Here is a 14,733-nt window from a genome sequence, read left to right on the forward strand (position 1 = left end):
CACTTAAGTAGCAAGAGTCATGAACAGCCTTACTATCAGGCAAAGATCATTGTAATCTGGATTATGCTGCATCAAATTCATTACTTGGTCAGTTGACCCCCCTATAGACATGACCTTAATTTGTACTGGGTGCAAGTGTCTCTTAGGTGTTCCATGACAGAAATTCCTTCCCTGGCTTTTTGAATGTTGCTAGGGATCTTCTCCCTCTGACACATTATTTGTATTTTTGTCTTTATATTAATATGATCTTATCCTGACCACCTTACTGCGATTGGTCTTTCATTGTTTTCTGTCGGGTTTCCCGGATGTGAAGCACAGGAGGAGCGATGATACAAAGTATTAAAGGGAATGCAGGGGTGGTGGTGGGGAGGGAGAGGGGATTTCAGGAGAAAATAATGAAGGGGGAAGGCGGGAGGGAGGGAGCGCTAGAACTGATCCTGATGGTACAACTCATTTTAAAGACGATTGAACCATTGGGATGGGGGTGGGCATGCTCTAAAATAGATGTGGTAGTGATTGTATTGAAAAAAAGAACGATTCAATCATATGATACGTACATTCTGTGCAAATGAAACTGTTGGGATAAAAAGAATAAAAAGCAAAATTAATTTTACAATCATATGTATTACATTGGGCAAATCTTCTGCACAAGACCTCTTTAAAGTGTGGAAAAGCAAGGGCGTCTCTTTTAGGATTAAGGTTTGACTGAGCCAAGCCACGGTATTTTCAGTTGCCTCACATACATGTGAAAACTGGACAATGAATAAGGAAGAGAGAAGAGCTGATGCATTTGAATTGTTGTGCTGATGAAGAATGCTGAAAGGACCATAAACTGCCAGAAGGCCAAACAAATCTGTCTTAGAAGAAGTACAGGGAACTATTCCTTAGAATCCAGGATGGTGAGATTTCCTCTCCGGTATTTTGGATGTGTTATCAAGAGACCAATCCCTGGAAGAAGATACCATATTTGTTAAAGTCGAAGGGCATTGAAAAAGACAGGAATTAGCAAGGTGAGTGTAACCAAGGGATCAAACGTAACAATCATGAGGGTGGAGCAGGCCTGGAGAGGGTGCAGTTCTGCTGAACAGAGGTTATGATGTTTGCATCAGAACAGTGAACTTGCTGGCACCTAACAATGACAACAACAACACCGTTTAAGACAGCACTAAGTCCATTGTTACGTGCATCGTGTATTTTCAGTGCCCTCCCACCAAGGGATTCATCTTCCGAGACCAGATCTGACAGTATTCTTTTGCAATCCACTCTGTGATAGATATATTTAACACCCCTGCTTGACTAAAAGTTTCTGTTTGCTTGTTTGTTGTTTTAAGTTTAAAGACCGTTTGAAAAGATGAGCTCTAAATTTATGCAGATTGTGGAGATTTGGAGTGTAAATAAATATATTGAACTCATTTCCTCCCACAAAACATCTGTGGCAATATGGCTTTGTCACATGCAGAACCATATTTTCTTTGGCAAATCATACAAAATACTTAGTAGATCAAAGAATTTAGCCAAAGGACTCCAGGACATAGGAACCAGGAAGCCAAGGGTGGCCAGCACATCGGGAGCCTGTGCAGGACTACAGTAATCTGCCATTGTAAGTGGATGCTAATCTTTTGAGCCTTATTACTTAAAAAGTATATTTTATAGTAGTTAGGAAAATATACAAGGTCAAACATGACACTAGTTTCAGTTCTAAAGCATTTAGTTTGCAAGGGTTATTCTGATCTTAGAGGACAATTCAGGGTAGCATGTCTTAAAAACAAATATGCAACCAATATTTTTAAAAAAGAAATTCTATATCAAGATACAGACAACTTTCATTCAACACAAAAGCAAGAATAGGGCAAATATTGGGGTTTAATATAACTACTACATTCCATAATGACATAAAATCCTTGAATACAAAGGTCAACATAAGAATCAATAGTTTCAACATAAAATTTAAAATGTCTGCTTAATGATTCTAAGTTATTGAGAACATAAATCACCACTGGTCTGTAATGCTTTCTTTCCATCGTTGGTCGTTTTCTCGGCATACACTCAAGACATTTAAGAAAGGCTGCGAGTGAAGCGGGCCCGGCCGGAGAGGCCCTCAGTTCCAAACGGTGACATACTCCACAGCCGCAGTGAGAGAAGAGAAAGAATCCTACCAGACTTGGGCAACAATTCTCTAAATGTTCCAGCCAAGAGAAGACGCCCTCCTTCAGTGGGACCCACTCTCTCCTCACTCCACTGCCACCAAGGTAGGGTGGCATTGATTGAGGGGTGGCACTGATGAAGAAGTTGTCACTGGGAGAGGACAAAATTTTAGAAATGTCCTGAGCAGTCCCTACCTGTCACCAGAGGATGTCCCTGAGACAGAGAGGCCCAGGACTCTTCATAGCAACTTTCAGCGATCGGCAGACAGCAGGGGGGTGTGATCATAACCGCAGCAAGGAACAGTGAGAGCCCAACGTCAGGTGCCCCATCCCACAAACCGTAACCTGGAGAAGCCAGATTCATGGATATTTTGACCTTTTCTGTCTTTTGACTAATGAGTTTCTGAAGAGAGGTTGGGAAATAAGGCGCTAGAGTTATGGCTAAAATGGAGATCTAAGTAACGAAATGCGAACCTCTCTGATTTCATGCTGAATTTGAGAAATATGTAACAATGCCTATCTCTTCCCAGGGCCAACACCACAGATGGTATAGAGTACTTAATGGACCAGCAGCAGTAGCAGGAGGAGAATAATATGAGTGCCCATTCCTCCATCCAAGAGCTCCACTCTTCCCAGCTTCAGGAGTGAGCGTATCTCACATCCATTGGTGATTTAAGGGGAGAATAAGCAGATTTGGGGGGCAGAAGGTCAAAAGTGTTTACTTTCACAAGAAATAGAAGGTCTAGAAAGAGCTACCCAAGTTAAGTTAAACTCTCAGAGTTATCAAAGCAACTATATAAAATAAAGACACAGAGATTACATGCGAAATAAGTTAATTTTACTATATTTCTCAGCATTGCTCAATTTGCCTCAATCATGGTCAACAGGCACTATTAGGAATTTATAAATGAATAAGTAGGAAAGCGTATTGTTTAAAGCTATATTAGAAATTTAGCAGGGGAGTAAAAATAAAAATATAACTAAAAACATTTTGTGGCTTAAGATGAAAATTTGAGAATTGATAGATTCTGCCAGGCTGATAAATTATGAAACACAAGTACAATTATATTACATCAAATTACTTACATAATTAAGGCATACACAAAAATAAAGTTTTCACACAAAAGGAATTGTTCATAAAAATGAAGACAAAGAAACTAACAATGTAGGATACAAGAGGAATGTTAATTATGGAATTATTATTTAAGAAAATAATGAATTACATATGGCAATTATGTTGAAAATGCAAGGGCATATCTAATATAAACTTCAAAAGAATTACTCAATAATATTATAAAAAATTAAGTATGTGCAAATACAAAGACAGTGAAAATTCATGGTAAAACACTTTAAATATCATATAGTAAACTAAATAAAGATCTTCCAGAGAATTACAGTTAATCAGAAGATTAGCCACCTCTTGCTTAGCTCTATCTCAGCAGTTCTCAACCTGTGGGTCATGACCCTTTCACAGGGATTACCCGATTCATAACAGTGATCGCGGCATTAAGGTTGAGAACCACTGCTCTACCTGGTCAAGTGAAAAGGGTAAGGAAGGAAGCAAGTTGGGAAGGCAGAACAATGCTTTCACTATTAGGGATCATCTTTTAGATAATAATAAGCATTTTCTTTATACATTAAAATAGTTCTACTTGTATTCTAAAGATATTATAATAGAAAACACACGAAAATATTGTGCATCCATCCTCCAAATCATGTAGATTGAGTGACCTATTAGGCTGACCTGAACCAAAAGGCTTGGTGGTTGAAATGTTCTGATTTTATCAACCTTGTAAATAAACTTTTCCAGAGTCTTCTATTTTATGTCTCACATACACACATATACATACCACTAACAATAAATTCATGTGGAATTACAGAAATACACGATTTCTTCTGATCTTGTGGGAAACTGGACTGAGAAGAGCATACGTAGATGTGGACAAACGACATTTGTATGTAAAAGAATCAGGGAGGCTGGGGCTCCCGTGGGGGGATCCTTTCCGTTTGTGGGTTGGAGATGCATCCCACTCACATTCTCTTAAGTAAGTTATTCCCCCCAGAGTCCCCCATAGCAATGCCAAGTTTAAGGTGCTATTTGCTTAAACATATGGTTGCTTACTATAGGCTTGAAGGTCAATTGCTTGAAAGCCTGAAGGGTGTCTGCCATCAAAAGCAGTAAGACCCTATTGTCTGTCCCACCCGAAGTAGGGCCCACTCCCTTCTGATAAGGATCATAGATTGTTCTTGCGGAGAAGAGCTCAAAGACATCTAAGGTCAAGCCAGCTCAGGAATGACCAAGGTTAGGCTGCCACCTTGACTCTCGAGCCCACCCCTCTGGTTACACATGTACCTTCCTGTCACAAGTGCGCACCTCTAGTGCCTCCCCTTCCGACTGCACACGTACCCCTAGGTCGTCCCCTCATGTGAAGTGTATGGCGCTAGTCCAACCCCTTCCTGTTAGACATGTGCTTACTTAGTTTGCATGCCCGAGACTCTATACACTCGCGAGACTACATTACATGCGCTCTCTGCTCAGGCCTGGTTCCTGAAGCCATTATGGAGGGGGGCCCTTGCATGCCTTATCTCAAGTGTCTTTAATTTACCCCTCAATTAGGCAACTGCCCCCTTGGACCCAGTTGGTTGTGGAGGTTGGTCCCCCACCTGTTCTGAGTCAAATCTCTCCTGATGTACTCACCTCAGGTGTTAAAACAAATGAAAGATCCTTAGGCATTCAGAAGCTTTCTGCTACTTTGAGCTCTGAGCAGCTGCTGATGAAACAATAGAACAGAAGAGCTTTCCTTGATGAATTACTCTGTACTTCTTAAAGAACAGAAAGAGGCAGAATAACTATTGTCAGCAAGATGACCTAGGCTAATGATTGTATTCTCACTGAAGTTCATAATGAATATTCCCTTTGTTTTAAAACACTCCTTCCCAATTACCCTACACTCACTGAATGACCTTGGGTGGGCTGTATGTGGAGGCATAGCCCCAAAGACAGAACCCCAGGTACCTGGCTGGGCAGCCAGTGGGAGCTTGCTGACCGTTCTACGGATCATTATTTGGGAAAGCCACGGGCTGTCCATCCGGCGGTGTCCCAGTTAATGCCATAAAGGAAGCCAGAGAAGTACATGCACATTCTGTTTTGCTACAGGGAGAAAATGGTAAAGAATACTCTTACTTTCTGATGTGTATTTGTATTTCTAAGACTAATCAACACCAACACATTTGAAGCATTTTCTTACTGTTTTATTAAACACACACACACACACACACACAAGCTTTGGCTGTTGTTGGATAAATACTTTTTATTTACTTCTGCTTTGAGTTTTGCAGAATTTATTCTACTGCCCAGTATCCTAGAACAACACACACACAAAGAAAAACACAGATTCATCTGGGACCCACAGAAGCTGATTCAGGGAAATCAGCACGAACCTGTATCCCTCCCCTTGATGGGTAGGTTTTCAGAAATGAGTCAACTTGGTAAAAACATTGCTTATAAGACAAATTGAGCTATGAATTTTGGTTAGTGTTTAATGTATAAACAGTGTAAAACTATTTCTCCCTACAAATTATTTTGGGTAGGAGGAAAATGTGAAATTTCAGAAAAAAGCAGAAGATAGATGTTTAGTTTTAGGGTTTTATGTTGTAATTTGTTTTTCTTTCACCAATTACATGAATGGATTTAATGAGTTTTTGTTGCTTGTTGTTATTATTGTTTCTTCTCTAGCTTTGTACATAGGTAAAAGCATATGTTGAATTCCCATATAGGCTTCTGTGACAAGTGACATGCAGGCATGCAAAACCAAGTTTCAGGCCTCCCTCAAAGGGACCCTCTGAAAGGCCCACCCAAAGTTAGGGAATGGACAAAAGACCTTTCAGTGGTCCCAGGTGGCTTCAAGGGAATCATTAGTCTGAGAAGACAGAAGAAAACTTTTCTGAGATTACTAACCATAACAACAAAATGTAACTAACATGACTGAGAAACTCCTGAAATAAATGTAGATTACAAGTTAAAAAAAAAGGTACATTTTAGTGATCCAGTATGACACCATCCTATATTCCTTGAAACCCAACAAAATTCCTGTCTGTATACAGAGCCAGCTAAGCAAAATCTTTGGACACGGCCTCGACAAAGTTGGGGGCAGACATCAGGATGCCGATGGTGCAGATGATAGTGAAGACAGAAAAGGCCATGAGACACAGGCGGTCGACCACGCAGGCTGCGAACTTCCACTCACTGCAGATGGCATCATTCTCATCCTGGCAGCGGAAGCGGTTGGCAATGTAACGGACTTCCTCTAAAATTTTGGCCAGGTCGGAGTCACTTTCAGAAGGTTGGTCACTGTGCAGGAGATGCTCATCATGCATGGGTGAGCAAGCCATGCGGCCACACACAACGCCAGAGTCAGGTGTTGGTGCGCAGTGCATGGCATCCAGACCTCGGAATCCAAGGTAGAGCAGATTCCCATTGCTGGTGGGTGCCGCCGCTGCCATGGCATTCATTTCCACACTGGCCAGGCTGCAGCGGCGCTGCTTATGCTGGCAAGCGGGACGCACCTTGTCCTCCCCTGGCCTTTTCATGCGTAAGAACCAGGCACACCAGTTCAGGAGGATGACTCTGGTCTGCAGAAACAACCAACAGTTAGGGACAGAAGTGGGCATTAGTGATCCCAATAGTCACGTAAGGGAAGCACACTTCCAGTAGGGATGTGAGGGATTGATGTGCGTGCCCCACAGCATGTGCTGGAATCTTAACCCATACATCTTAGACGGGACCCCGTTTAGAAACAGGGCTAGCTTTATTATGTTCATGTGGTCATGTTAGTTTACAGTGTGTCCTAAGCCCAATTGATTCTAAGTTCTAAAAACATGCAGGTTGAACATAGTTTGGGGCCCAAACAGTGAAGACCAATTAATGCCCAATGAGGAGCATCTACAGACAACCAAGCAAACAAATGAAGGAATCGACTGAGAGCCTGATTTGGACTTCTAGCCTCTAGACCTAGGTATAAATACATGTTAATTCTTTAAAACCCCCCACTTCTGGCATCCAGAAGTACACCCGGGCTGCTCCTTGAAAGCAAGACTGGTCAGCCTCCTTCTCTCGTCCTTGGACATGTATCAGGAGAGAGCAGGCCCTGGAAGACATCAGGCTTCGTAAAGCAGACGCACAGCTAAACAGAAGAGGACCCTCGATGAGACAGACTGACACAGGGGTTGTAAAAATGGGCTCAGCTATGACAATTGTGAGGATGGCGTACAGCTGGGCGATGTTTCGTCCTGTTGTGTGTTGGGCCATGGCAAGTCGGAACTGACTTGCTGGCACCTAATAACAACTTCTGGGATTTCTGTTACAGCAGCACTAGGAGATCAACATAAGGAACTGCATCATCGATTTCATTTAGCACAGTCCCTGAGCAATAGCACATAGCAAGCAATGCCAACCGACCGAAACTTTGATTCAAATATGAACTGAAAATAAATGCAGTGAAAAAAAATCACCCTGGAAGTGAATGGAACGTTTCTCTATGATCGCAGTCAGTAGCAACAGGCACCTGTAATCTCAGAGAAGTCGCTCTCGAACGAGTACTGTGTGAACAAGGAAGGCCCTTTCCCTGTTCGATTCTTCCTGTCCCGAGTGCTGAGTGTCTGATACTACCTAGCTCCTGGTTCCCATGTGAGGGAACTCTGAGGTAGTTTGAATTTCCAAGGAATCTTGTGACATCCATTGGACACTACGTCCATTCAATTCCAGATTGCACCCTCCAATCTTTGCAAAGCCGGTTTTTATAATAGTCCTTATAGAGAGAAATAAGAAAATGCATGTGGAACAAAAAAAGTCCACAGGTGTAGGTTCTTAAAATATATTTCAAAATTTGAGAGGCTGTGCTGTGCCCAGAAGTCAATAAGTAGTTAGCAACTTATTATGTTTCTTTGACCTTCTTAATACATGTTTTTTTTTTCCTTTGGACCTAGGAGTTCTTGAAGAAAAATCCCTACAACCCTAGCAGTGCCCTAACCCAAGATATTATAGGACCTGAATCATGAAGTTGTGACTTAACATTGAATAAATGCTGTCCAGGGAACTATGCTGACATGTCTGAAATAGGGGTAGGTCGTCTTGCAAAAGATTAGACAGTAAGACAGTAAGCGCGTTGTGGGTCCTAAGCAGGTGCGACTACTCGGCACTGCGGTTGCAGTGCTAAAGCAGCCACACAGGTGGCATTGTGTTCCAATGACACCTTAATTATGAAATTAATTAGTAGCCTGCATTTGACCAAAGAACTATAAATTGTTGTCTGCTGGGTTATTTAAACACAAAATGCCAGCATGCATGGAAGAAACCTGCCTCTAATGGAAAGAAGTAGAAATCTTAGGCAGTAAGCTAAGTGAAAAATATTCTTGTACTCTATAACCTATAGACATGGACTTGAAAATTGGCCCTTTCTTTGAAATTATACAGAAATGAATTTAATTTGCATTGTGGATATAGGAAAGGGTTTAAGTTTGCTTGGCTTTATAATCAGTGCTTAGCAGGAGTAAACCAAATCAGATGGTGTACTATATTAGACGAATCTGCTGCACATGTTTTATAAAGTATTAAAAGCACAGATGTCACTTTGAGGAGTAAGACCCGGCCTTGGTATTTTCAGTGACGTCATATGCATGCAAAAGTTGGGCAATGAATAAGGAAGATCTGTGAAGCGTTGATGCAGTTGATTTGTGGTGGTGTTGAAGAATATTGAAAGGACCCTGGACTGCAAAAGGAAGAAGAACCAAAACTGTCCTAGCGGAAGTACAGCCATAGGATGTTTAGAGATAAGGATGATGAGACTTTTTCTCACACACCTTGGCCATGTGATAGGGCCCTGCAGCCCATTCATAAAAGCTCTGTGAAGAGCATGTCATTTTCTCATTTTGTAGACAAAGAGGCTCAAAGAGGTTAAAGGTAAAGGACTGAATTGCTGTGGTTGTTGTTAGGTGCTGTCAAGTCAGTTCCGACCCACAGCGACCTTGTGTACAACAGAAGAGATACTCACTGATCCATGCTCACAACTGATCTTATGCCTGAGCGCATCGCTGCAGCCACCTTGGCAATCCATCCTTCAGAAGACCTTCCTCTCTGTGGCTGCCCTTCTAGTTTACCAAGCATGATGTCCTTCTCCAGAAATGCTTGTCCTTTTGGCAGTCCAAGGTACTTTCAGTTCAAGGTACCTCACCAGCACCCTAATTCAAAAGCGTCAATTCTTCTTCAGTCTTCTTTAGTCAATGTACAACTTTCACATGTATATGAGGTAACTGAAAAATACCAGGGCTTGAATCAAGCTCGTTTTAGTCCTCAAAGTAGCATCCTTGATTTTCAACACTCTAAAGAGCTCTTGTGTAAAAGATTTACCCAACGAAATGCATCTTTTGGTCTCTTGACTGCTGCTTCCATGAGCAGTGAAGGTGAGTCTAAGCTACCAAACAGAACCACATTCACAGACACAGTGGCCAGGATTTCAACACATATTTGGGAGACCCAATTCGATCATTCAACCACTTGATTGTCAGTTTGTCATCCTGCGGTAGCTGTGTGTTGGCGTGATGTGGGAAGCTATGTCACTGGTGTTTCAAATGTCAGGAGAGTCATCTAAAGTGAACAAGTTTCAGCTGAATGTCCAGACTAAGAACAGACTACGAAGCAGGAACCAGCTCTTCACTTTGGAGGAAATGGCCACTGACAACCTTAGGTATAGCATGGAAATATTGTCAGACAGCAAATGCCTAATGAGTGGGAGCAGAACCCTGGAGGACACAGAGCTTCAGGATGGGCCCCTTGGGTCAGAAAACACTCAACATGTGACTGAGGAAGATATGTATTCTCAAACATCATTGATATCACATGCAAATCAAATTTTTGATGAAGATCATCCAACTATGGCTGTACCAGTACATTGGACAGGGAACTGCCAGAGGTTCAGGACAGATTCAGAAGAGGATGTGGAACAAGGGCTATCATGACTGATGACAGATGGATCTTGGCTGAAAGCAGAGAATACTAGAAAGATGTTTACTTGGGTTTTATTGACTATTCCAAATATTTGGTTGTGTGGATCATAACAGACCACGGATGACTCCAAGAAGAATGGGAATTCCAGAATACTTCATCGTGCTCATGCAGAATGTGTACATGAGTCAGAAGGCAGTGTGTCATCAGAATAAGGAAATACTGAATGGTTTTAAATTAGGAAAGGTGTGCATCAGGATTGTAAGTCTTCACTATACCCGCTCAATCTGTATGCTGAGCAAGTCATCAGAGAAGCTGGATTAGATGAAGAAGAACGTGGCATCAGGATTGGAGGAAGGCTTATGAACAACTTGCAATATGCAGATGACAGCCTTGCTGCTGAAAGTAAGGACAGGAACCTTGGTAGTTGTGGATAAAGGATTTTAGCTTTCAGTACGAATTACAAATCCATGTAAAGAAGACCAACATCCTCATAGTGGAACAAATGGGTAACATCATGATAAGTGGAGAACATATTGAATTGTCAATGATTTGGTCATTGAATTGTCAATGATTTGGTCATTTACTCACAGAAGCAGCAGTGCAGAGATCAAAGATGCCTTGCATTGGATACTTCTGTTACACAAGATTTTGTAGAGTGTTGAAAAGTAAGGATGTTTGTTTGAGCAGTAAAGTGCACCTGACTGAAGTAGGGAATTTTCAGTTGCCTCATATGCATATGAAAGTTAGACATTAAATAACCATGACTGAAGAAGAATCAATGCATTAGAACTGGGGGCAGGCCAAGAGTATTGAAATTACTATGGGCTGCCAAAGGAGAGACAAATTCGTCTTGGAAGAAGTACATCCAAATTGCTCCTTAGAGCAAGGATGGGGAAACTTTGTTTCACATGCTTTGGACATGTTGTCGGGAGAGACCAGTCCCCGAGAGGGCCATCCTGCTTGGAAGAGTAGAAGGGCACATCAAATAGGTAAAAGCTTTAACAAGTTGAATTGACTCAGGGGTTGCAACAAAGAGCTGAAGCACAGGGCAGTTGGGAGGATGCCATAGGATTGGGCTATGCTCCATTCTGCTGTGCTTATGGTCGCTATGGAGCCACACTGACTTGATGGCACCTAACAACCCATTCAGATGGCTCGGGAGAACCTTGATTTGCACATGAGGGTCACTGAGGGAGCACACCCCAGCACCGAGTGGGAGGGAACACAGAAAAGTTGAGCCGAAGCAAGCCAAGGAAGGACTTGATGCTTCCACGTGGAGTCTATATGGAACGTGTCACAAGTTAACATGAAATATACTATCAAGACTATTTTGAATCCAATGGCCTGGATTTGTAGCATTCAAGGCTAGAACATACATCTTGAAATTATCCTCTCTGTTCATGACCTCTTCCGTTAGGTGATAGTTTGTACAAATGTCATATAACAACATTACATCTAACAATACCTTCTTCACAACAATAGATCATAATAAAAGTCCCTTGGAAGCTGTTTATGCTTCAAGTACACATGGAAAGAAAAAAAAACCAACCGTGATATTTACAATAAAGAAGATATACAAGTTCTTATTTCACTTACAGCCATCAATTTCAATCTCTTATGTTGAGGTGACTAATTAGCATATGTTCTTCATTCAGAGTTTTCTGGATTGGTAAAGCTTACCAGGTTTGCCGATTTAAAAATAGTTTTGAGTCTTCATGTCTTATTTGCATTATCATTAAATCAGCCAAAGTATTTAGCAGAAATAAGCATATTTGTTTATATATTTTTGTATTTGCATAATTAAAATCTGAAAACAGATTTAAACAGATAGATGGATAGTGTTGTGGATTCAATTGTGTCCTTCTAAAGATTATTGAGATCCCAACCCCTGTACCTGTGAAGGTGATCTTGTTTGGAAATAGGGTCTTTCCAGAATTGATTGATTATATTAATATATTAGAGTAGGCTGGAAACACATGGGACAGTTCTACTCTGTCCAATAAGGTTGCTATGAGTTGGAATCAAAACAAAACAAAAAGAACAGGAGGAGAGCCATAGACATAGAAAACCATGTGAAAATGCATCTACAAGACAATGGTCACCAGCTAAGATAGAAGCATAGAACACAGTTCCCTGGCTCTAGAAGAATCCAACCAGACACTCTGAATTTGTACTCCAGAACAGCAAGACAACACATTTAAGTAATATAAACTATAATTAAGAAATATAATTTCTGGTACACACCATAGGAGACTAATCCATGCCCTGGTGATAAAACAAAAACTCCCTGCCATCGAGTCAATTGTGACTCATGAACATTTGACAGGGCAGGAAGAACTCGGAAGGTTTTGGAGGCGGTCACCCCTTGACCAGCCTACAAAGCCTCGCCTTGCTCCCAGAGCGGCCGGCGGTCTCCAGTGGCTGACTGTTTGCCTACCAGCCCAGCTGGTAACCCTCGTGGCTCCTCATAGACCAAAAGACACACCAATAAACAGGGCCACAGTCACCTTGAGTGGAAGCTGCCAAGAAGGGACTAAATGACCATTTTTGAAAACAAGATTTGTATAAAATCACTTTTCCCTAAATGCTTCTCTCTTCCCCCCACCATTATCAAGATCCCAATTCTACCTTACAAATCTGGCTAGTCCAGAAGATGTACACTGGTACAGATAGGAACTGGAAACACTGGGAATCCAGGACAGATGAACCCCTCAGGACCAGTGGTGAGAGTGGCAATACCAGGAGGGTAGAGGGAGGGTGGGAGAGAAAGGGGGAACTGATTACAAGGATCTACATATAACCTCCTCCCTGGGGGACGGGCAACAGAAAAGTGGGTGAAGGGAGACGTCAGACAGTGTAAGATATGACAAATAATTGATAAAATATCAAGGGTTCATGAGGAAGGGGAGAGTGGGGGGAAGGAGGGGGATAAATGAGGAGCTGGTGCCAAGGGCTTAAGTGGAAAACAAATGCTTTGAGAGTGTTGAGGGTAGCGACTGTACAAATGTGCTTTATACAACTGATGTATGTATGGATTGTGATAAGAGTTGTATGAGCAAAAGAGACAGTGACTGGAGTCTTAAAGGCTTGAAGATAAACAAGCGGCCATCTAGCTCAGAAGCAACAAAGTCCACATGGAAGAACACACCAGCCTGTGTGATTGAGTGGTCCCAAAGGGATCAGTTACCAGGCATCAAAGAACAAAAAATCATATCATTGACTGCACACCTCCATGATAGGATCGCTGAAGACAAATGGGTGCATAAGCAAATGTGGTGAAGAAAGCTGATGGTGCCCGGCTATCAAAAGAGATAGTGTCTGGGGTCTTAAAGGCTTGAAGGTGAACAAGCGGCCATCTAGCTCAGAAGCAAAAAAGCCCACATGGAAGAAGCACACCGGCCAGTGCGATCACGAGGTGCCAAGGGACCAGGTATAAGGCATCATGCAAAAAAAAACAACAACGTATAAGTGTGTGTATATATGTGTATATGTATATGTATATATATACCATATTAAATGAAGGGGGAAGTGCAGAGTGGAGACCCAAGGCCCAAGTGTCGGCCAATGGAGATCCCCTCATAGAGGCGTTTAGGAGAGGAGATGGGTTAATTAGGGTGCGAGGTAGTACCAATGAAGAACACAGCTTTCCCCCAGATCCTGGATGCTTCCTCCCCCCCAACTACCATGATCCGAATTCTACCTTGCAGGCCTGGATAGCACAGAGGCTGTACACTGGTACATATGAGGGCTGGAGGTACAGGGAATTCAGGGTAGATGATACCTTCAGGACCAAGGGTGTGAGGGACGATGCTGGGAGAGTGGAGGGTGAGTGGGTTGGAAAGGGGGAACTGATTACAAGGATCCACATGTGACCTCTTCTCTGGGAGAGGGACAGCAGAGAAGGGGGGAAGGGAGACTCCGGATAGGGCAAGATATGACAAAATAACGATGTATAAATTACCAAGGGCACATGAGGGAGGGGGGAAAGGGGAGGAAGGGGAAAAAAAAAGAGGACCTGATGCAAGGGGCTTAAGTGGAGAGCAAATGCCTTGAGAATGATTGGGGCAGGGAATGTATGGATGTGCTTTATACAATTGATGTATGTATAAGTATGGATGGTGATAAGAGTAGTATAGGTCCCTAATAAAATGTAAAAAAAGAAAAGAGGAGAAAAAATGATTAGGGCAAAGACTGTACAGATGTGCTTTATACAATTGATGTATGTATATGTATGAACTGTGATAAGAATTGTATGAGCCCTTAATAAATTGTTAAAATTAAAAAAAAAGAGTTGTATGAGCCCCAGTAAAATGATTTTTAAAAAAGGAAAAAAATCACTTTTCCTTATTTAATTTTTTAGGTACTTTACTTTGTTCCAAGGTAAATATCTTAGCGGTCCTGAAATTCCCTGGATTTGGATGTAATAAATGTATCTCACAGCTGTATTGAGCAATTCCTAATATTCTTATGAACTTGAATGCAGGTGTAAAAATTGTTTTACGGTACATGAGGCTTTTTTTTTAAGTTCACAGCCATCTTTAAATCATATACTCTGGATAGAATTGGGAAGATTTGTAAGGGTGTGTC

At 41.8% G+C, this 14,733-nt stretch overlaps 1 protein-coding gene across 3 annotated transcripts in view; it reads right to left on the reverse strand.

Moving 5' to 3' along the window:
- Positions 1–2,998: 2,998 nt before the first annotated feature.
- The window catches only part of LOC142456729 (neuronal acetylcholine receptor subunit alpha-7), a 106,237-nt gene continuing 94,502 nt past the window's right edge, over positions 2,999–14,733 (reverse strand). For all 3 annotated transcript variants that reach the window (XM_075557961.1, XM_075557962.1, XM_075557963.1), the window contains one exon: positions 2,999–6,776. In XM_075557961.1, the coding sequence (XP_075414076.1) occupies positions 6,255–6,776 (522 nt within the window). In that variant the 3' untranslated portion in view covers positions 2,999–6,254. The remainder of the gene's footprint in view (positions 6,777–14,733) is intronic.

The sequence above is a fragment of the Tenrec ecaudatus genome, chromosome 9, assembly GCF_050624435.1.
Source record: "Tenrec ecaudatus isolate mTenEca1 chromosome 9, mTenEca1.hap1, whole genome shotgun sequence".
In the NCBI taxonomy this organism is placed as follows: domain Eukaryota; kingdom Metazoa; phylum Chordata; class Mammalia; order Afrosoricida; family Tenrecidae; genus Tenrec; species Tenrec ecaudatus.